The following is a 24,159-nucleotide window of genomic DNA, read 5'->3' on the forward strand; positions in this document are numbered from 1 at the left end:
CATAGATTTGCAAAAGGAAAATAATGCTTGAGAAATCTACTTGATTTCTTGGAAGTAGTAACTAGTAGAGTTGATAAAAAGGAGCAGTTGATGTGGTTTATTTGGACTTTCAGAAAGCTTTTGATGTAGTCCCACACAAGACATCAGTGTGTAAAATTAAAGTGTCTGGGTGTAGTGTATCGAAATGGATAGAAAGCAAGTTGGTAGACAGGAAGTAGTATAAGAATAAATGGTATGGTTTCTTAATGGCAGGCATTGACAAGCTGGGTACCATAGAAACCAGTGCTAGGATCCAAGCTATGCACAAAATATGTTCATGATTTTGATTGTTATGACAGGGGGACAGTAAGAGTCAAAGTGTGGCATTGGAAAAGCACAGCAGGTCAGGCAGCATCCAAGCAACTGGAGAGTCGACGTTTCAGGCATAAGCCCTTCAGGAATGTCACATTATTGATGAAGGGCTTGTGCCCGAAATGTCGATTCTCCTGCTCCTCGGATGCTGCTTGTCTTGCTGTGCTTTTCCAGCACCACACTTTTCGACTCTGACTCTCCAGCAAGTGCAGTCCTCACTTTCTCCCAGTGGTTCAGCAAGCCAAATCTCATCAGCTTCCCTTTCCATGTATTCACAACACAATTGAATTAAAGCATTCAATGATTCTCAAAATTGCTGCAATAATTCCTAACCAGACTTTAAGAATAACAAATATCAGACATCAGGTTTATAGCTCAAACAAAAATTAACAATTTATTATTAATACTGGAACACCAGCAGAGCAAAACTAAACAATAATGTATTCTAATTAATATCTATGATTTCTGAAAATAGCCCCCACTCTTTCATAGACACGCGCACACAGTTACGGGATAAAGTAAAAGAAAAATAAGTGATGCAACTGGCCAGTTTTAATGTTGCTTAATTACAAAGGGATTGCATTTTGCTTGATTTCTGAAAATACCGGTCAATGCAAACAGCTTCCAGTAGGCACAGAGGAATACTCTTATTTCTTATAACTGGGATTCTATTCCATGAACTTTCAATAAGTTGATAACTGGAGAGCAACCAAAACTACTTCCACTAGCTTTCATAGTCACAGTCTGTCTGTCTAAAAACATAGTTCAAAACCAGTTCAGTCAATTATTTCTCTTTTTGTATTCACAATCTCTTTGCTTGGCTGGTCAACACTGGCCTCCCTTTGATGGGCCCTTTTAACGTCCAAGCAGTCGCTAGTCATTTGAGCATAATGCATCCCAGGTGCTGAAATGTCTGCTGTGTTTTTGAAACAATCCCTATCCTGTAATTAACTCTCTCGGCTAGTTCCCACAAACCAATATCAGTTTGTTTCTTTTTCTTAAGACAAACTATTACTCAAAGTTCAACTCTCAACTTCAGCTTACAGTTCCAAACCAAAAATGAGAAACTAAAGAAAACTGAGTTGTAACAAGATGGAGGAAACTGTAATATCTCCAAATTTGCAGATGACACAAAGCTGAGGTGCAAGTGAAGAGGTAGAGAGATGCTTCAGTGTGATTTAGACAAGTTGAATGAGTAGACAAATGCACGACATTTGCAGGTTAATGTGAATAAATGTGAGCTTACCCATTTCAATAGCAAAAACAGGAAGGCAGATTATTATCTGGCTATAAATTGAGAGAAGGGAATGTGCAACGAGACCTGGGTGTCCTCATACTAGTTGCTGAAGGTAAGATGCCAGTGCAACAGATTTTATTTGCTTGAGCTCAGGAGAATATGGGGGTATCTCCATGGAAACATATAAAATTCTAACAGGACATAACAGGGTAGATGCAGGCAGGATGTTCTTAATGATGGTGGAGTTCAGAATTATGGATATTGGATAAATCATTTTTTGACTGAGATGAGAAGAAATATATTTACCCAGAGTACTGAACCTATGGAATTTGCTACGAGAGATAACAATCAAGGTCAAAATATTGTTGATTCAGAAAGAGTTGGATAAAACACTTGGGGCTGCAGGGATCAAGGGGGGAAAAGAGGGAACAGGCTGTTGAGTTGGATGATCATAATGAATGGCAGAACAGGCTTGAAGAGCCAACTGGCCTACTCCTGCTCTTGTTTTCTGTTTGAGTCCTTGAACAGAACACATTCCTTCTGAATGGAAATCAGCATATTTGATTTTTGCCAAGTATGCTTTTGCTTATATCATATATAATGATCAAACCCTTTATCAAGCTAATTAATTTATTGACTTATATGGGGTTTTTCACCATATTTTTCTTTACCTTAGAAGATGGAAAATAACACTCCTGTAGCCCATTAAGCACTGGTTGAAAGTAATTATTTGCAGATGAATTAATATAGCAAAGCCAAAAGATTGCAGTATACCAGCATAATTATAAATAAACTTCATTGTATGTGAGCAAGGTAACAGTTTTAAACAAGGATCACACCACAACTGAAATTCTTACAGGTCCTCTCAGTATTTTATTAAAACAATACCGGTAAATACTTTTAATTACTGTATTTCTCAATTCCTCTTATCCTATGTATGTATACAGACTTGGTGAGTAGAAGACTGAAGTAATCAAGAGGACCCCTGGACTATAAGAGTAACTTTTCTTCTTAAAGTTCAAACAGAATTTTTGATTGTATCACTGATCTACTTTGATTCATTCAGCAGCAAATAAGTGATTTTTTACTCTTGACAATGGCACTAATCCCAATTATGCTTGGCAATAATTGTCACCTTTTATTACAGCACTTTCAATAGTAAATTTGAGTTCACTGAATGCCAGAGAAGTTGATCTCTCTTGACAAGCTATATGCATTTAAAATCTTTTATCTTAACCACAAAGTATCTTTAAATTGTGATTTCTAAACAAAAGACACTTGATTTTTTTTTGCAAACTTTGTCATTCCATCTTGACTCTGAGCGACAGTGCATGATCGCAGTCTTCATTTTGCCATTAACTATTTTAAATCCATGAGTAAAAGCCTAATAGGTGCATGTTTGTCAAAACATTTTCTGCCCATCCAGCTCTCGAGTTTCAATTCCAGAGATAGTGACCCTCCAGAACATGTGTGTTGCAAATGTCTATGATTCTCTTCACATTGATGCACACGAGAACGTCCAATTGATGTAGTTAAGGTAAATTAGAAGGTGAATCTTTACCCCACCCCCTTCCATGTTGCATCATATGATCCTTTTCGAAATTGAGTTTAATGGTTGTGCAAATTTTCACCAAAGTATTTTGCACATTATACAAAATGGCTGTTCTGTTACAGAATTAGTTTTCAGTTAGCTTTCCTGTTATGTGATGTTTCCTTTAGTTTTGCAGACTGTAATCTCCTTGAAAGAAAAGAAGAAAGATGTTTTGGCTTAGAGTGGGGTGGAAAAGAGAGGTTAAATCAGTGTAGTTTCATTATGGACAGTTTTTCGTGTGAATATGATTTGAGGTTTGTTAGTTACAGAATAAGAGTCTGTTTCCTTCATTTTGTAGCTGAAGAGATCAAGCCATGTCCACGCTGTGGTGCTTTTATCCTGAAGATGAATGATGGAAGCTGCAATAGGATGACATGTGCTGTGTGTGGTTGCCAGTTCTGCTGGCTGTGTATGAAGGAGATTACAGATCTGCACTACCTCAGGTATGGCAACTCAGATTTACAACAATACTTATGACTGCTTGTTATTCATTTCTTTAACCTGAACGTGGGATCTGCCAGTATTCTGTACCTAATGCAAGTGACAGAAATGAACAGAAGGTTTTCTGTAACCATACATAGCACTATCTGTGACTGAAGGATAGGAGAAAAGGTGCATTGTATTTTTGTTGTCTCCCTAACCATTTACAGTCATCATTCCTGAGTCTGACTTATGCAATAATGAGATCAGCTGGGATCATAACATATTGAGTAGCCCTTGCAAAGAAAAATCAACATTTGCCTTCCTAATCTCTCACTGTACCTACTTGCCAACTTTTTGTGATACATTCATCAAAACCCCAGAACTCACTATATGATAGTTCAGCAGTCTGTCTCCATTTAATAACGTGCAGTTATTATATATCAGCATGTATGGATACGCAGCTGGTGTCCGTGGCTTGATAATGGAGGTTGGTTAAAAGATGATGCAGATTTAAAGTGATTGCTCGAAGGATTAGAGGGGACATGAAGAAAAAGGTGAGTGTCTGAAGTGCAGTGGAATTTCAGGAGCACGTGGAATTAGGATGGGAAGCCAGATTATTAGCTAGCATAGACAAGTGGGCTGATTAATTTCTTTCTGTGAAGAAACTTTTCTAAGTACCAATGAGTACCATGGTCAACTTTGAATGAAAAACATCAAAACATTGCAGTTATATACAACTTTCCTTTTTAAAAAGTTTAGCTAGCATGAATACTTCCTGTATTCATGGTTGATGTAAGCCACCAGGCTTCATTTCAAAGGGAATGTGATACCACATTAACATTATTTAAATTTTTCAATTACAGTCCCTCTGGCTGCACTTTTTGGGGTAAGAAACCCTGGAGCCGGAAAAAGAAGATTCTCTGGCAAGTGGGCATGTTGGTTGGTGCTCCAATTGGAATTACCTTGATTGCGGGCATTGCTGTTCCAGTTATGATGGTTGGGCTTCCCATCTACGTAGGCCGAAAGGTAACAACACACAATGGATCAAACATTTGGGCCTTCGTTAGGCCTCTTTAAAGTTGTCAAAATTTATGTAAGATTTTTATTGAATTATTTCCTCACGCTTTGATGATGCATCATTTGTGTTTTGCTATGGGCTCTGAACTGCTACTGCATTTACTACGAGAAAATACCAATAGACTGAATTGAATGACTGCAACAGGAGTCTCACCTTTCAGTTGGAGAATGGCGGGGTGAGGGGGAGATCTGAGGCAATTTACCAGGTAATCAGGCATGAACTTGGAGATCTTGAGGCCTCTGACTCAGTTAAGGCTCAGGTAGAATCGAGAAGCTGTCTGCTGTCCAGTACTGGCAGCAACTGTGGCCGCTATTGCCACTGTCATAATTACTCAAACTTGGAAGAGGAGTTCGAACATGGATACCCGGTCTGCTGTGAGTGTGGGCAGGATGGGAGTCATTGGGAGGGATTTGCCAGCCACTGAGATGTTGGGAGGCATGCATGGGTGGTGTGGAGGGAGGGTGTAGTGTCTACAGGTTTGCCCAGAGACTGACTCTTTGCAGGGTAATACCTTTCTCTTGATGCCAGATCTTGGGCACAGGGTACCATTAAATGATGGTTTCCCACAGCATCCCCCCCCCCCCCACCAAAGAATAGAGGCATGTGACTTAAATATACCTGGCCTGTTTGCACTGGGTTTCTATGTTTCATTGAAGCACATTGGCATTATCCACTCACATAAGAAATTGTCTAATTGTGTCCAGTACACAAACAAATAGGGCAAATCCAAACAGTCTGCTCTTAATCATCATTACAGTGCTTAATCATCATTACAGTGCTATCAAGCAGCACTGGCTTTGTAATAAACTGCTGATTGTCCAGTGTGGGTTCTGCCAGTGCCATTCAGCTCCTTGCTTCTTTACAGCCTTAGTCCAAACGTGGACAAAGAGCTAAGCTCTGAAGGTATGGGGAGAGTAATTGCCCTTGCCATAAAAGCCACATTTAATTGAGTGTGGGATCTAGAAGCTTTAGTAAAACTGGAGTGAATGGGAATCAATAAGAGAAAGCTCTCCACAGGTTATTTTTCTTTTCCTTTTGTGCAGGGTGTAAGAGTTGGATGCCAGTCATTTCAGCTCCAGGACATCTCTGCAGGAATTCCTCAGGGTAATGTCCTAGGCTACTCCTTCAGTAGCAGCAGTGTATATCTACAAGATTGGGAGCAGGAGGTAGCCATCACCAAAATATAAAGTATATGTGAATTAACCCATTTGTTATCAGCTTGGTGCTGCAGAATTATTTTCCGCACGTTCCCATTCTATGCATACATGGGCTCTTGGAAGTCAATATACTGTGGCAAACACTTTAAACAGAAAGGGGAAAAAAATCTGATATTGACAGAACAAAACTAAAGAATACTGGAGAGCGCACATTGCTTGCAATTAATTTTTAAAAGGGACAGCAGATATGAGACTAAATCCCATAATTTACTCTGTGCCAAGTAATTAGAATTTTCATAGTGTACAGGAGTTCATACAATCTTTGAATTTTATAGTTGCTTATAGATCTATAGGAAATTAATTGAAATAAAATTTCAACACAAATACAGAATCTATGTCTTCAAGATGTGGGTGGCACGGTGGCTCAGTGGTTAGCACTGCTGCCTCACAGCACCAGGGTCCCAGGTTTGATTCCAGCCTCGGGTGACTGTCTGTGTGGAGTTTGCACATTCTCCCCGTGTCTGCATGGGTTTCCTCCAGGTACTCCAGTTTCCTCCCACAGTCCAAAGATGTGCGGGTCAGGTGAATTGGCCATGCTAATCCATGCTAAATTGCCCATAGTGCTTAGTCAGAGGGAAATGGGTCTGAGTGGGTTACTCTTCAGAGGGTTGGTGTGTACTGGTTGGGCCGAAGGGCCTGTTTCCACACTGTAGGGAATCGAATAACAACATTTCATAATAAAGTCATTAGTGGGAACACGTAGCTCCTGAAAATTAAAATCCCTTAATTTCAATGTGAGCTCTCACCCATAAAAATTGTTTTGATCCTATTCTAAAGGTGGTCATGGATAGTACATTGTAAATGCAGTCTTTTGTGACATCACTTTCTTGATGTACTGTGTACTTCCTATTCAGCACTGCCAGCTAGTTTTTGATGTATTTGAAACTTTCGAGTCATATTAATCTGGATTTCACTTTTTTAAGAAAATGCTGTTGTACTCTCCGAAAATGGGACTTTATGAATCAGATCAGGGAAGGTCCCACATAATTATTAATATGCAGTACTTTGCTCAGATTTAAAACAAAATGTGGATTTTTAGGTAATTTAAAATAATATAACTAAAAAAAACAAAAACACTACTTGGTAGAGAAATTCAGTACGTCTGGCAGAATCTGGATAGGAAAATACTTAGCATTTCAAGTCCAGCAGTTTTCCTCCAGTTCTAAAGAAGGGTCACTAGACTTCGATTAGATTCCCTACAGTATGGAAACAGGCCCTTCAGCCCAACAAGTCCGCACCAACCCTCTGAAGAGTAACCCATCCAGACCCATTCCTCTACCCTATATTTATCCCTGACTAATGCACCTAACACTATGGGCAATTTAGCATGGCCAATTCACCTGACCTGCAGATCTTTTGGATTGTGGGAGCAAACCCACACAGGCACTAGGAGAATGTGCAAACTCCACACAGACAGTCGCCCGAGGTGGGAATCTAACCCGGGCCCTGCCGCCGTGGGGCAGCAGTGCTAACCACTGAGCTACCATGTCACTCAACTTGAAAAGTTAATTCTGTTTTCTTTCTATAGATGCTGTCAGACTGGCTGAGTTTCTCCAGCATCCACAGTTTTTTGTTTTGTCTTAATGTAACTGAACTTTGTTCTTGTACATTTTTAAGATTTACAACCGTTGTGAAAGTAACAAAATATCAAAACACAGACGGAGACTTGCTGTGGCTGGAGGAGTGGTTCTATCGATTATTGTCTCTCCTGTGTTAGCTGCAGTGACAGTCGGTAAGGTTAAATCTCAGGATCGTAATATTCAGTAGATTCTTCAACTTGTATAAAAATGGCAAATATTGGGAGTTTTTTTTTACTGCCTTTTCAATGAGGGAAAAATACTATGTGAATGTTTTTCTTGTATACTTATAGATACACATGTGTAAAATTTCCTGCCCAGGCTACTGTCCTCCTTATTCAATCACAACTAAGAGCCTTGTAAGGTTTTCCTTATTTTATTTGAAACGTGTGATTAATTTTTGAAGTTACTCCCTTCCAGCAAACTATTTCTCTTTTTGTAATTTTAAGGTATTGGGGTGCCTGTAATGCTTGCCTACGTTTATGGTGTTGTTCCAGTGTCGCTGTGTCGCAGCGATTGGTGTGGAGTTACAACTGGAAACGGAAAAGGAGTGAAGATTGAAATAGATGAAGATGCTGCTTCTGGTAAGTGTAGCGAATGTTTATTTAAGAAAAGTTGCATAGTTAACCTTATTTTAAATACTTCCACGTGCATGTAACTTCTAAGTTTGATAATATGTGTTCAAGTTTCAGAATTATCTGGGAAACTATCACAAATGTAAATCCTCATAATCATCATCATAAGTAACTTGTGTTGCTAGTTACAGAATATTGCTTTGAAAAACAATTGAATTTAAAAGCCATACAGAAGAATGTACTTCATGAGGATGATTTACACCAATTGTACATTTCAAGTTTTACATAAAAGAAATATTTTATGCTTGTCTGGCCCAACAAGAATGATTTGTTTTTCATCTTCTGTCTGCTGCCTTAATTTTTTTCCAATTTTGGATTGCAGAATTTAGAAATTTTGTAGACAAAGTGGAGAACAATTCTTCATTGAACCCCATCTCCTTTCCAAATTGCCTTTCAGAATATAATTTTTGCAATCAGTGTATTTGAGAGTAAAATAAACGAATCCAAACCAGCAGGTAACTTCCACAAGTATGGGGAGAAACTCCCATGGTTTCTGCCTGCCAAAATCATGGTTTGCTTGTGTACTGGGACTTGATCCTTGAATAACTGCTTGTTGGACTACAAGTATCACTTGAAAAGGTCGTGTCCCAGTTCTCATTGTTTCTTGTTTCCTACCTCCCTGTGTATCCCATCTGGCACTCTTCAAATCCGTGTGCCTCAGTATTACCTGCCAGACTCCTCCTGCTTCACAATTTCTGTCAATTGCTTCTGAAAAATGTATTTTCTTTATCCTGAAACTACCTCTTGAACAACAAAATATCCTACCTTTGTAATTGTTGCTAACTCTATAACGGGTGACCTGCTTCAGTTTGTTGTTTGTTAATAAGCATAACCTGCTAGGCAGTATAATGTAGATGAAGTTGGCTTTGGAGAAGATGCATATTTTGTTATCTATGATTGCACAATGACCAAAAGGTAATCATCACCGAAAACACAGCATCATTTTCCACAAGTAAAGTGACTTTGTCTAGTTCTACTTTGCTATCAACTCTTAACTCCACCACTATCTCTGATTTTTAAGTTGCTTTTTAAACGTTCAATAAAGGTTGGACAGAAATTTCTTTCCAACCAAATATTGGAAACACCAAAACCATTGTCTTTGCTGCAAACTCCTTTCCATAACTACTTATTCTAAACCTCTTCTGCCAACTGTCAAGGGCTGAAACAGACAGATAGTGAAAACAACTGCTGTGGAAGCTGAAAATGTTGGAAACATTCAACAGATCTGGCAGTATCTGAGAAGAGAAAAACAGTTAATGCTTGAAGTCTGTGACCATTGATCAGACCTGAAAAAGATTAGAGCTGTAACAGGTTTATTGCAAGTTCAGAGGCAGAGCGAGAGTATGTGAGCAAGCAACACAATAATGAAACATCCCAATGTAGTTTATAGGAGCATTTAAAAAAAAACAAAGTATGATATATGAAGATTTCGGGTCAGATGGCTGAAAACTTAGTGAGGTAATTATTTAGGAGTATCTTTGAAAGATACAGGGCAGGGAGATGGAGAGATTCAGGAAGGGAGTTTCAGAGCTTGGTCCTAGGCAATTGAAGATATGGCTACCAATAGTGGAGCTACAATAATTGGGAGGTCACAAGAGTCCAAAATTAGAGGAGTACAGACATCCCACAAATACGGTGATGGGGAGTGGTGAGGTCATGGAGGAAATTGAAAATGACCTGAGAATGATAAAAATCAAGACTTTGTTTGACTGACAGCCAGTGTAGACACATGAACACACAGATATTAGGGGCCCAGGACTTGCCACAATTGGGTCAGCTCCACTCAGTCTGCATGTATAACCCTGAACCTCTGGGTAACCTGTCATTTTAACTCTCCACTCCACTCCTACTCAGACCTTTGTGTCCTCAGCCTTCTACGCTGTTTGAGTGAACATCCACAAAAGCTCAAGGTGCAGTATCTCATTTCTCAAGGAGACATTTGTACTGTTTTGCAAAACTCAACATTGTGTTCAGTAATTTCAGATCATAACACCTACCCCTACAATTTTGGTTTTTGTTCATGTTTGTGTTTTATTTAGCTTTGCTTTTAAATGTCAGCTGTTGGAAATGATTGTGCTTTTTCTATTTAAACCTCTTCTGGACCCATCTTTCTTTTCCTGACCTGTTATCATATCTTCCGAAATTTATTTTTCCTGCCTTTCACGCCTATTGCAAATCTTTCTTTTTGTTCTGTATTTCACCCTTTGTTGTCTGACTCCTTGCATAAAATTTATTTATCTCTAAATTTTTCTAGTTATGTTGAAAGGCCAGGGGCATGAAAACGTAAATCTTTTTTCTCTCTTTGCCAAATCTGCTGAGTATTTTGAATATTCCAATTTCAGACTGTTGACAACTTAGTTGCCATATTGCTGAGATAAACTTGTGAATAGGTGTCAAGGCCATTACTTTTTCAGAAAACCCACGCATTTCCACTACTTTATCGTTGCCCAACTCTGCTGTACCTCAGTGGATCTGTAGCTGATACCTTTTATCTATACTTACGGTAAGTTTTCGACTCAGCTATGCTCTGTTTTCTCTATAAATTTGAGGTTACCTGGAATTCTGATATACACTAAGTGTCATTCACCCATCACCACTGCTGTTGTCGATTTTAGTTGGCTTCTGAATAGGCTATGCTTGGTTTAAAAAAAATTATTATTTTTGAATTCTTTCATGGCTTTAGCCCCCACTATCGCTTTAGCACCTTCAGGGCCTGCAACCTTTCAAGATGTCTGCAGTCCTACAACTACATAGTCTCTATTATCGATAGTAGGTTTTGAGGAGCTTCTGAGAAAGGAAGAGGTGGTGGTGTTTTGGAAGGCAGTTCCAGAACTTTGACCTAGACAACTGAGGTGTTTTAAAGACTGCTATAGGATAATAATGCAAGAGACATGGCACTCACTCTTTCCATTGAATTTTATACCCTCATGTGCTCAAAAAGTATTGTAACAAAGAATCATTGAGATTGGAACAATTGGAAGGTATTGAGTCAGGGTGAAGAGGCATCAGATCTTCTGTTAGGCTTTTTATCAGCCTTCACTGAAGACGTTGCTTTATGCCAAATCCTGCTGTTTGATCTATGTGTGGCACAGATGATCTCTGTAAAATTTCAGAGTCACTGGTAACATAGCTTACGGAACTGACCTGTATTTTCCTGCATTTTCTCCTTCAGACTAAGACTGGAACAATGCAATGGTGTAACTGTCTTGAATCACATTATTTCTGTCCAATTTATATTTGACTACTTCATGAATTTTAAAATTTGTCATATGGCGATTACTCTTTTTGTTCTTGTGTCTGGTATCATTTTGTTCTTGTCTGGTCCTGAAGAAGGGCTTATGCCCGAAACGTCGATTCTCCTGCTCCTTGGATGCTGCCTGACCTGCTGCGCTTTTCCAGCAACACATTTTCAGTTCTGGTATCGTTGGCAAACACGTGTTAAAATAGCTTTCTGGTGGGCCTTTTGTTTACTTGAAGGGTAACTTGCACTTTTTTTGTTGTCATGCCCTGAACTTCTTGAATGTTGACATTACATGGTATGATAAAGAGAGCTCATGTTGTAAGTGCCACAATTAGTTAATTTTTTTTAAAATTCATAGTATGTAGGCATTGCCAGCTAGGCCAATGTTTTTCTTCACCATCTCTAATTGCCCTTGAGATCATTACGTTTTCCAATATTAAAATGTTCTATTTCTTCGAAAACATAGCGTGATTGGAACACAGATGAAAATAAGGCTAAGTATCAATGCCTTTACATATTCTGCAGTTAATGAGCCACGACCTCGACTACATAACCACAGCATCAGCGGGAGCAGTGTGCAAGAGGTGACCAGTGGCCTGAGTGCAAGTGGAAGCAATCTAGACAGAGCTGGTGTGAAATTAGAAAATGATCAATCAGCAAGCAATGTAGCGTTGGCAGGAAGCATGCTGAGTGCAGAACAGGATTCTTCAAACAGGTGAATGCATACTAAAGTCACTTAAAATGCTCTTACAAATTGATTTGGGTAAATTGCAACAATCTTAGTCTTTTGTTGAGCCAGAAATCAGAAGTAGCATTTAATAGGTTTATTCTGAACATGAATTGTGTGAATTATTATTAGTCATTACTTTTGTGAATAAGTTGATTTATCAACTGCAAGACTAATTGTTTGAGCTGTTTTATTTGAATAAACTGGACCAGAGCTCTGTCAAAGCTATCCAACCCATTACAATTAGAATCCAAGAACTGACCCCTTACTACTCAAATGATTACAAGGGAAATGGGTTACTTAACTTCTTTTGTATTTGTATTTGTTTTCATTTATTCTTTCATCAGACATGGGTATGACTCTGAAGGCCAGAGTTTATTACCCATCCCAAACTTCCCTTAAAGTTCCCTGGCTTGCCAGGCCAGTTCAGAAAGTGGTTAAGAGTCAACCACATTGTTTTGGGTCTGGAGTCACATGTAGGCCTGACTGGGTGAGAATCACAGATTCCTTCTTAAAAGGGCCATAGTGAACAAGATGGGTTTTTACAAAAATTGGCAATAATACAATGGCCACAATTGCAGAGAATAGCTTAAAATTGCAGATTTATTACTTGAATTTAAATTTTGGGATTTGGATCAGTGTCCCCAGCTGATTTACCTGGGCCTGTAGATTATAAGTGCAGCGACATTTCCATCACATCATCAATCTTTCTTTTCTCCTGGGCAACATAAAACAAATGGTAGAAATATGCAGCATGTCCACCAGTTTGTTTTTTTTTGTCTGGAATCAGTACCAAGCCTGACTGTCTACGTTTAATTGCCTTTTCTAAACGCTTATTGACCTGATGTATCAGGTCAGCATTTTCTGTTTTTTCTATATTCTGTTTTAAATATTAAAATTTCCAGCATCTATACATTTTTAATCTTTTGCTCTTAGCTTTTCTGTTAGTATTTATATTTCATGATACAACAATGCATTGTGGTTTTGGAAATTTACGAAATGCTGCTTTTGTTTTAGGGAAGGAAAGAACATAGAAGTCCACGTGGATATTGAGACAGAACCTGGTGGTGCTAAAGACCGCAGTAGCAGTAGCTACTTGTCAGTTCACAGTTTGTCTATGGAGTCACCAAACTGCTCAAGAGAACTATTGTGTGGCACTAGTCCAAATACTGAACGGATTTCCATTCAGACCTGTGTGTGAAAAGAGTTTCAAACTTTTTTTTTAAAATGCAGTAGTTTCTAACCCCCATAAATCAAAGATTAAATTAAACAACTATGCAGAATGCGACATTTCTGAGTTTTACAGCTATAAACGCTGATAACATCTCAACCCATCTAATTACAAGACTGCTGTCATCTGCCTGCATAAATTTTAACCTTCCTTATTTTAAAAGTTTTACTTTTCCTTTAATTAAAATAAATTCTTGACTTTTAATACTGTTTATCTGATTTTTGCCTGAAAGTTTACAGACTTTCCAACCCACAGGATTCCCAGATATTTTGAAGCTTTTGTCCTGCCTGTTGCACTTTGATGTTTACACCACTTTCAGCTGCATTAGAGGTGTCATAGAATGTGATTTCTACTGTTTACCACCATCTCCGCTCTGTTAAAATGTTGATTATTCATCTAACCCAAGTACAATTAAGAACTTAATGTATAAAAAGGTAAGAAACTCTTGTACAAATTTAATCAAAATTATTTTGCACTAAAACAGCAAAGTTGTATAATGAAGCACTTGTTGGCTGATAGTGGATATAGTAATTACTAAAATTGATCAATTATAACTGTCAAAGCCTTAAGCTTTTTTCCCTTTCTCTTCACCATGGTACTTGGGGCATTTCTTTTCTTTGCATTTTTAAAAAATTTAATGGTTTAGTTTTAAAAACAAACAAAGTACCTAGGAGCCATTAAAAATGAAAACCCTATTACATTAGGATTTCAATTTCTACCTCTTCTCCTAACAGAATATTAATGATATCATTGCTACTGGTTTGGATATTAAGGAAGTGGCCAATGGAAAGGGAGAAGTTCTCACTGCTTTGTTTATTTGGCAGATTTATTCAACAATGTGATGACAACTTCAATATGTTAACAAAATTGATTCAATATGGCTAAAAATAATACTTTTGAGTTCAATCTATATGTTTATATTAAATGTAAAACTAAAAACTGAAATTTTGACAGACTTTGTACAGGATTTGACTAAAGATATGCAGTCATGGAATTAAAATCCTGACTATGCTTCAACAGCAATTTATTCAGCTACTGCTACTGCGGTCTTTAAGTTAAAAATAATGGTGTTTATCTGCTCTCCACACACAAACCTTACGTTTCATGCAGGCTCTCCCAATTTTAGGCTGGAATCCATTAGAAACAGCTATTTTTAGTACATTACACACCTGGGATGTTCAGCTTATCTTCCACCAGCATTATAGTGAGCAATTAGCATTGCTCCCACTAAATAAAGGGTGTTCAAAATCAGCCATTTTCTTCACACAGGCACACGTGACTATCATTCATTATTTGCAATTTGCAGTTGCTGAATGTCCTTAGTTTGGGCACTAACCTTAATCCTTGCTTTAGTGGATCAGATGCTTTATGTTTATGTTCATTATGCATTGCCTGAGTTCAGTGATGTAAACTTTTAAGTCTGTTAGTGCTTGGCTCCCTGATGGATCCCTGTTGAGGATTCATTAATAAACAAGATTTTCAATCCTCTTTGAGCCGAGTTTAAAACTCAACTAAATTGAGACAAATGACTATTCCAAATATACTATTTTTCCTGAAATAAACATTGCCCATCTTGCCATCAACAAATGTTCTTGCCTTCTCAAAAAAAAGGAGAAACATTGTCATTACTTTTCAGGAACCCTACTTGATAAAAAAAACAGAGTTTATTGATGTAAAAACTCAGGCTTAAAATTTCAGTAAATTGTTTCAAGGTCTCATTAAAGTACAACATTACTTTAGCTGTAGAAGTAACAAGTGATTTTCTGATTTTCTTCAGGATTGATTGTGTCACCTTCTGATTGTGGCTCAGTGAAAATCCACCAGAAGACACTTTAACTCATGAGCTCAATTTCAAACCATGACAACAGCATGCTGGCTTTTCAATTCTGATACTGTGACGTGAAATTTGTCTTCTGCGTGCAATGAGATAGAGACTAAACACAAACATGCAGTTTCACTACTGTCTGACTCTGGAATTGTATGACCAGTGTAATTTATTTTTGCCTATTTTAATGGCGAACTTGCTGGAAAGTATTGCTATTACATTACCAGGAGTATCTGGGAAATACAGATTCGAAGTTGGCACAGCCTTTCCATAATGTGTCAGATTCGATTTCTCTGTAGGTCCGGAGACCACAAAGTGCCAGGAATGTTTGTTTTGGTATCTGGAGTTCTTAGAGAAACTGAACAGCATCAACTTTAAAAAGACCTAAGTCATTACAAAAATGTATGCTGAATAAATTGAAAGCTTCAAAATGCTCTGCAGAAAACATTAACCTGTAAGAGTTTGGTACAGCATGTTTAGTATCTCAAATGTGCATAATAACAGCAAATAAGTTACTGGGTGTTGTTGAATTAAATGTATCAGCTTTAGCCTTATGTCAGCTCAGAAATGTTATTTATGTGGTTAACTCTGATTCTGGTCCCCTGATGAGCATTGTATGATAATTGGCACATTACAATCTCTGTATTCTAAATTGTAAAACTTTTTGCTGCAGAACATGTTGAGCATGTCTCATTAAAATCAATGACCCGCTGCCATATTGGATTGTGCACTACAGATTGGCTAGTTCCATCTGCAAGAAATTGTTTCAATAACTTTAAAGGAGCATTCCTTCATAAAAAGGGTACTGTGTTCACATTGCTAGTATCACACAAAGAAAGCAGTTCTATACAATTTCCATAGCACTGCTTATTCCAAAAACTATCATTCTAAAAACATGAATAATGAATTACAGTGCTCCGCACACAACGTACGTTGTTTCGTGCACTAACAGCTGAAAACTGCTAGTTTAGTCTGTGAAGATTATCTTTGGACCATTGTGTTACTTCCAAGTTGCAAAGGTGGATCGTAAATCCTGAAAAATGTGTACATTTTAATTGAGGATATCTTGCATTAAATGTAATTTAATACAATTGTTTGATCAGCATTTATAAGTCACTAAGTGAATATTTTGCAATATTTTAAATGTTTTGCAAGTTGTTTGTCAAGGAATGCTCCACATAAAATATATGGTTTGCTTAAACTTAATTCATGCCTATTAAACAGAAGCCAAATTTTAATAACATATATAGTCACTATTCATTATAAGTTCTGCTTCATGTGGTAGTAGCATAACCAATAAGATCGTAAGATATAACAGCAAGTAGGCCATTCAGCCAATTGACTCAGTCCTTCCATTCGCTGAGATCAAGTCTCATGTGATAATCTGATAATCCTCAACTTCCCAATGGTCTTTGCATATGTGCACATGTCAATATGGCAGCTGAGACAGTAAAATCACTTACCATTAGACCTGGTATAATAATTGTAAACTGTTCCTTAACATATGTTATGATTATATAAAACTATATAAATTCTCTCGTTTACACACTTCTGAGAGTGGTGGATACAGTCACAAAGGGGTTGTGCAGTTACTTCTATTACAGGACACATTATGATACATATAAAGTTTGAAATGGAAATGCCTTTAATATAAACAAGCTTGAGTGAGAAAAATTTTCAGTGCACACTTTTTGCACCTCAAAAAAAAAATTGACTTTGTTCTGCTGAGGGCTACAAAAGTAGTATTTTAGTGCTCCGTAGTCTTTAATTGATGAATCTGCAATGAATTCTCTATTTTCCCTAAATTTTCTTTTTGTATCTAAGAGAATAATTCATGCTAAATATCCAGAAGAATGAATTCAGAAGAAAACTTGTTCAGTATTCTATGTGATGCCTCCATTTAGAAACGTGTATAACTGTGCTAATAATTAATGGATTCTCAGCTCTTAACGAGTTGTTTTAAAATCCATTTCTGAAGGATCAATCATCTATTATTGTTGAACTGTGCAAGATTAGAAGTGTGCTCAGTTTCTGTCTTGGTTCAACAAGCCTTCAACTTGTTCCGACATATTGTTCCAGAAGTTTAAGTTGAACTGGAGAAATTTGGTTGAAAATCTAAACAAACTTATTTCTGATCTGAGGATGTTTGATTTTACTAGATATTGTTTAAAGAAAAATGTACCTCCTGAGTTAGTCCTTCTGCTGAAATCATGTGCGCAACCAAACAAATATCATTTATTTACAGTAAATTGATGCTTCACACTCCAGTTTGTTAAATTTCTCTTTCCTTGTCGAGAACATAAATTAAATCTATTTAATAAGATAATGTCTAAGTGTGGATATTAACTTGTTGATTCTAATTTTAAAATATTTTATCTGATTTTTAATTATTTTAGTTGTCATCAACAAATAAGTTTTTTTAAATTGGGAAACACAATTTCCATTCACTTCAAACTGGTCTTTTTCAAGCTTGATAATACATTTTTACTTTTAGAATTCCACTTCAGGTTTTAACTTGAGGGCTGCTTTCACACACTCCATATTCCCTTTGAGAACAGACATGATAGTTGAATGCCCATTGTTAAAGATTTTTTTTTGTTACTTTTTAATCATTAATAAATACCTTGGTTTAAACATTATTACCTGTTTTTCTTAAATTCACCAGATGTGTCAACTCCTCTAACTTGAAAAATTTCAGTTTTTGAGACTTTTGAAAGATTTAACTCTTTGATCCTTGTTTTCCCAGCATGGAAACAGGAGAGACACCTTGTTCCACCATTCAGTCAAATCCTAGCTGCTCTGTACCTCAAATCTATGAACTATATAATATCCTTGGATACCCTTGACTAATAGAAGTCTGTCAATCTGAGTCTTAAATTTCAATTTACTCTGCATTTAGTGACTTACAGGGAAGAAGCTCCAGATTTTCACTATCCTTTGTATGGAAAGGTGCTTTCGTATTTCATTTCTGAATTGTTAGCTCTATTGTAAGATTCTGCCTCCTTGTTCTGAATACCATCCTACTCAATCTAATTCCTTTGTCATTTTAAATATCCAAAGTAGATTAACCTTTGTCCTTCTAAAATCAATGGAACTCACCTTTGGTCTATAGAATTTTCTCAACTTGCACCAAAAATGAAAACTATTTTAACTGAAGTAAAGACTGGATTATTTTATAATAAAATTGAATGCAGGATGAGGTGGGGTGGGGCGCATATGTGGGAAGTCTTGGCAATTTTCTGAATGAATAAATTAAAGTAGGCTGAATGATCTACCCTGTCTTTAATTATCTTCTGGAATGATCAGAGCAAAAGTATGAACACATTTAAATCTTAACTTTGATACAAATTACATTTTACCTATCGATCATAAGTCCAAGCTGAACTATCTATTTTGAGTGTACATTGAAGCTCTTCCTCAAGTTTTTAATCTAGAAGTTTATTTGCTTTCTCTAGATATTGTCAACAAAAATTATTTAGAATAATCCTAACCTGCATAAACAAGAAACTTAAACAATGCTTCTTCAGATTTTCTCTGGATACAAGACTTCTTCCCTTCCTTTGACTTTTGTTCCTCCTTAGAAGTTAGGCTTTGAGGAAAATGAGTACTTGTACAGATCTATAAGTGACTTATGTCCTCTATAGCTACATTTTTTTTGCATTTTTAAACTACATTTTGCAATTGTTTTAATTGCCATGCTAAAACTCTTTAATTTACCAAATGAAGCCCTTAAGTACTGTGCTAAATGTGCTAATAGCGCACGTGCTTCCAAATGCACTAATCTGGTGATGTGCCAGTACTATTGTACAAACTCATATTGCATTGTAGCATCTTTTACCTGAATCTGTCTTGTTGCTTGCATAAATAGTCTTTTAGTTTGCAGTGATGTCTGCATGTTTGTGTTTTTTCTGCACATTACAATGTAATTCCTATTGAATGATTTGCCAACTCATTTTACCAAGTTCTTAAAGCATTTTTTATTTAAAGCTTTTGTATTCTTTCTAAAATATTTTTATATTCATTCATGGGATGCAAGTGTTGCTGGCAAAGCTGGCATTTTTTTCACATCCTTAGTTGTACCTGGGGAAAATAGTTGTGAGCCACCACCTTGGACAGCTGCTGGCCATATGATACCCACAGCGCAAGTAAGTTTCAAGAATTTTGACCGAATAATGGAAAAGGATCAATGATATAGTTAGAAATTGGAATGGTGTGCCTTGAAGGGGAAGTTGCAGGTAATTGTGTTTCCATTTATCTGCTTCCTTTGCTCTTCCAGATGATAGAGGCATGAGTTTGAAAGGTGCTGTTGAAAGAGTCTCAGCAAGTGGCTACAGTACATCTTGTCAACGACTCATACTGCAACTAAGCTGTTGCAATGAGGAAATGAATATTTAAGTTGGTGCATCAGGAATCATGTTGTATCAGTCCAGGTAAATGGAGAGTATCCCATTAAATTCCTCCTTGCGACAGTGAAAAGGCTTTAGGGAATCAAAAGGTGATTAACTATAAAATTCCTAGCCTTTAACGTGATCTTGTCGCTTCAGTAAATTTGCAGCTCGTCTAGTTGGATTTTTGTTCAAAGGTTTGCAAGTATTCTTTCACCGTCTTTCCGAGTTAGGGTTTTTCTACAAATCTAAATCTGTGTAAAAATGACCCCTGAAAAATTAACATCTAATTGCAGTGTATATTTTTTCAATTTTCTTTATTAAAGGAACAAAGACAACACAACAGTAGTAAATGCTTGTATTTTTATTGATGTACAATTGGAAAAGATGAATTAAGAACGTTATTTAATAACTCCAGATTGTATAGTTGGATTCTTTTTCTTACTTCTCCTTAACTTGCAGCATAACACTTCACCATTTAGGCATGCGTTTCAGACTGCTATCATTCAGCACTGGTCTTTGTAAAACAATGTGAAGCTAATGATCAGAAAATATGTGCTTGGGCACACTGGCATACATTATAATCTCAACATTGACTATCAATTTAAATTCAAAAGGACATTTTTGTGAAGGGAGTACAATAGACTTTCAAATTTAAGTACCTGCAGTTGGTCTCCTAGAAGTTTGTTGTCGGTGTAGGTATATACTCGTAAGCTCGAGTTTGTGCCTGTGATGGTATGCTTTGCTCCTTCACTTGTCAGAGTAATATTGATGGAAAGTGGGCTCAGACTGAAGTTTGTTCATGGGGCAAGTTAGAAGGATCAATGTCTCACCATGGTGTCAGCACATCAGAACATGGAGTCTCTTGAATTGTTGTTGCTTAGAACCCCTCCTTTCCAGTCAGACACCAATTGGAATTTAGTCACAGCTGCATGTGACATCATGACAAGCTGTTAACAAAACTTTCCAGTGTGCTTCCCTTTGGTGTTGTACTTAGGCCTTGCCTTGGCACCATCACAAATCTGAATTGACGAAAGAGCATGGAATTATGAAATGAAACAGACCCTCTGTTATAATTAACCCATGACATTTCTCAGTAATTATTGAGACCTAACTGTAAGCTACCTTAAGTGGTGTAGTTATCTCAAATAGCAGTACAAGTATTGTGGATATTATGGACAATGTCTTAATGTGGTTTAGTTGCACATTGTCTATTGTGTAAGCTAGTGAACAGAAATCCAGATTGGCATGAAATAGCCATATGAGTGGAGTTTGACCATTTTGTGTGTTAGCTGGTAAAGTTAAAAGTAGAGGGTACAAATGACTTTTTTTTTTTAACCATTATATACCCTTTTCTTCCTTGGTTAAATATTAATTATCTGCTCCAATTGTGTTTGTCAGACAGTCCATAAGCGACGAATGCTGTCAAGACAGTCAGTAAAGGATGGTTGAGTTCGAATTAAATCCTTCATGACTGATTGTTGTAAGCAAGTATCCAACAAAAACAATCTTCTTGAATGTTATTGGAGCTTAGATGATCCAGGCAAGTGGGGAGTATTCCATCACATTCCTGACTTATGCTTTGTGGATGGTGGATAGGCTTTGGGAAGTCAGGAGGTGAGTTATCTGCCACAGTATTCCTAACCTCTGACCTGCTCTTGTAGTCATTGTCATTATTTGACAAGTTCAATTGAGTTACTGGTAAAAGTTAACCCCCAGGATGTTGATAGAGGGAGAATTCAGTGAGGATAACGCCAGTGAATGTTATGGGGCAGTAGTTAAAATGTCGTTTACTGGAGATGGTCATTCCCTGCTATTTATGTGGAAAGTATGTTACTTGCCACTTGTCAGCCCAAGATTGGATATTGTGCAGATCTTTGTTGCATTCGAACATGGACTTCTTCAATATCTGAAGAGTTACGTATGGTACTAATCATTGTGCAATCATCAACGAACATCCCCACTTCTAACCTTATCCTGAAGGGAATGTCATTGATGAAGCAGCTGAAGATGGTTGGGCCTAGGATACTACCCTGAGGAACTCTTGCAGAGGAGTTGAGATAACTGACCTCCAACAACCACAGCCATCCTCCTATGCACCAGGTATGACTCCAATCGGTGGAGAGTTTGACACACGATTCGCATCAACTATTCCCATTTGCTAACACGTCAGTCTCTTTCTTTTGATTAAGTTTGCCCTAGAAAATAATTACAAAACGGATACCATGAAGCAGCCATTTATATCACAACAGTCAGAATTTGACACTGCCTTGTACTAGATTTTGTACTGTGGCTGGGTGATCAGGGGAAGGCCACAAATTGAAACAATGATTTTCCTTTTGGGAAAAAAAAATTCACATCAACCAATTTGTTCTGATGTGGTATGCAGTAAAGATGTAATGACATTGTAACTAATACCACCAGTTAGCATCACAGAAGTGGGAGAATGAGGGTTGATTTTTTTTTTCTTCTCCCCAGTCTAATCTGTTTCTAATCTGAGCTGTGCCAAATAGACCGATGGCAACATGCATTTATTTGGGACATGTAAAGTTAATGACCTTGGGCCCTGAAACAAAAGCGCATAGACCATGGGAGGGTTTGGTTGACTAGAGGTCTAGAAAAATGCTATCCACCATCCCCCTTCTAGGGCAGAGGGACACTTCCCTAAGGATGAAGAAATACTAATGACTAACTCAAAATCATAAACATTTTGGCATGGTGGCTCAGTGGTTAGCACTGCTGGCTCACAGCGCCAGGAACCTGGGTCCAATTCCCGCCTTGGGCGACTGTGTGGAGTTTGCACATTCTCCCCGTGTCTGTGTGAGTTTCGTCCAGGTGCTCCAGTTTCCTTCCACAGTCCAAAGATGTGCAGGTTAGGTGAATTGGCCATGCTAAATTGCCCAGAGTGTTAGGCGCATTAGACAGGGGTAAATACAGGGTAGGGGAATGGATCTGGGTGGGTTACTCTTCAGAGTAACTTGTTGGGCTGAAGGGCCTGTTTCCATACTGTAGGTAATCTAATCCAATCTGATAAAGCATCATGTGAATCATTAGACTATTTTTGGAATAAATGAAACATTTCCTAATTCTCAAATGAATAAGTTCCTTAACCTTTGGATTTAGAGGTGCAGACCTTTTTCTAAATTGAGGAGAAAATGAGGACTGCAGATGCTGGAGATCAGAGCTGAAAATGTGTTGCTGGAAAAGCGCAGCAGGTCAGGCAGCATCCAAGGAGCAGGAGAATCGACGTTTCGGGCATGAGCTCTTCTTCCTGAAGAAGGGCTCATGCCCAAAACGTCGATTCTCCTGCTCCTTGGATGCTGCCTGACCTGCTGCATTTTTCTAAATGGAGAAAGGTATCAGAAATTTGAAGCACAAAGGGACTTGGGAGTTCATGTTCAAGATTCTCTTAAGGTTGAGATACAGATTCAGTTGGCAGTTAGGAAGGCAAATACAGTGTTAACTGGAGGACCAGAATATAAGAGCAGATATGTCCTGCTGAGGCTGTATAGGGCTCTGGTCAGACCGCATTTGGAATATTGTGAGCAGTTCTGGGTTCTGTATCTAAAGAATGATCTGCTGGCATTGGAGGGGGTTCCAGAGAAGGTTTACAAGAATGATCTGGGGATAAAGACCTTGTTATGAGAGGACTCTGGGACTGTACATGATGGAGTTTAGAAGATTGAGGGGTGATCTCATTTGAAACTTACAGAATACTAAGAGGCCTAGATGGAGTGAAAGTGGAGAAGATGCTTCCATAGAACATGACATTAGAACCTGAGAGCATAGCCACGGAGTAAAGGGGTGAACCTTTAGAACTGAGATCAGAAGGAATTTCTCCAGCTCAAGGTTTGTCAATCTTTGAAATCATTGCTGCAGAAGGCTCTGAAGGACAAGTTTATTGAGTGTCTTTAAGACAGACAGGTTTTTTTATTAGTAGGGGGATCAAGAGTTACTAGGAGAAGGCAGGAGAATGGGGATGAAAACCCTATCAGCTGTGATCGAATGGTGGGGCAGACTTGATGATGGGATGAATGACCACCTTCTGTTCCTATATATTGTTGTCTTATGATATAGATAGATAATACTTCAAAGTAACCAGATGAAAGATCTTGTCTGATATTTTGTTTGTTTTTAACATTTAGACTCATAGCTATACTCTCAGCTGCACCTCATATTCCAGTTCAACTAATTAATAAGGTCACTTAATAAAAGTTTGAAATTGAAGTTATTCTCAGTTTCATGATAATCCTTGATTGTCACTAGTGAACCAGATGATATTTTTTAAAACTATATAAAACAAAAAACTATGCTTGCTGGAAATCTGTAATATAGGTAGAAAATCTGACGTAGGGTCATGAACCGCTAACTCTGTACAGATGCTGCCAGACCTTAAAAAAAAAACTAAGTGTCCTTGAGGGAAGAAAATCTGCCAGCCTTAGTTTGGCTGGCCTGCATTTGACTCCAGACCTGCAATGATGTTGACTCTTAAGTACCCTTTGAAATAGCCTAACAGACCACTCAGTTCCAGACTAATTGGGGATAGGCAATAAATATTGGCCCTACCAGCAACACTCATCCAACATTTTTTAAAATATAAATTAACCAAGACTTCTCTGTTCTTGTCTATATGCTCATTGA

The 24,159-nt window shown here is 37.7% G+C and overlaps 1 protein-coding gene across 4 annotated transcripts in view; it reads left to right on the forward strand.

Moving 5' to 3' along the window:
* LOC122547252 (E3 ubiquitin-protein ligase RNF19A) overlaps positions 1 to 19,935 on the forward strand; it is an 88,866-nt gene extending 68,931 nt beyond the window's left edge. For all 4 annotated transcript variants that reach the window (XM_087981780.1, XM_043685894.2, XM_087981779.1 and 1 more), the window contains 7 exons: positions 3,478 to 3,622; positions 4,466 to 4,628; positions 7,515 to 7,629; positions 7,924 to 8,058; positions 11,876 to 12,065; positions 13,095 to 13,742; positions 15,086 to 19,935. In XM_087981780.1, the coding sequence (XP_087837906.1) occupies positions 3,478 to 3,622; positions 4,466 to 4,628; positions 7,515 to 7,629; positions 7,924 to 8,058; positions 11,876 to 12,065; positions 13,095 to 13,278 (932 nt within the window). In that variant the 3' untranslated portion in view covers positions 13,279 to 13,742; positions 15,086 to 19,935. The remainder of the gene's footprint in view (positions 1 to 3,477; positions 3,623 to 4,465; positions 4,629 to 7,514; positions 7,630 to 7,923; positions 8,059 to 11,875; positions 12,066 to 13,094; positions 13,743 to 15,085) is intronic.
* Positions 19,936 to 24,159: the final 4,224 nt, after the last annotated feature.

This window comes from Chiloscyllium plagiosum, unplaced genomic scaffold (genome assembly GCF_037043375.1).
Source record: "Chiloscyllium plagiosum isolate Xiang-an unplaced genomic scaffold, Cpla_swu_hap1 HiC_scaffold_3, whole genome shotgun sequence".
Lineage (NCBI taxonomy): Eukaryota > Metazoa > Chordata > Chondrichthyes > Orectolobiformes > Hemiscylliidae > Chiloscyllium > Chiloscyllium plagiosum.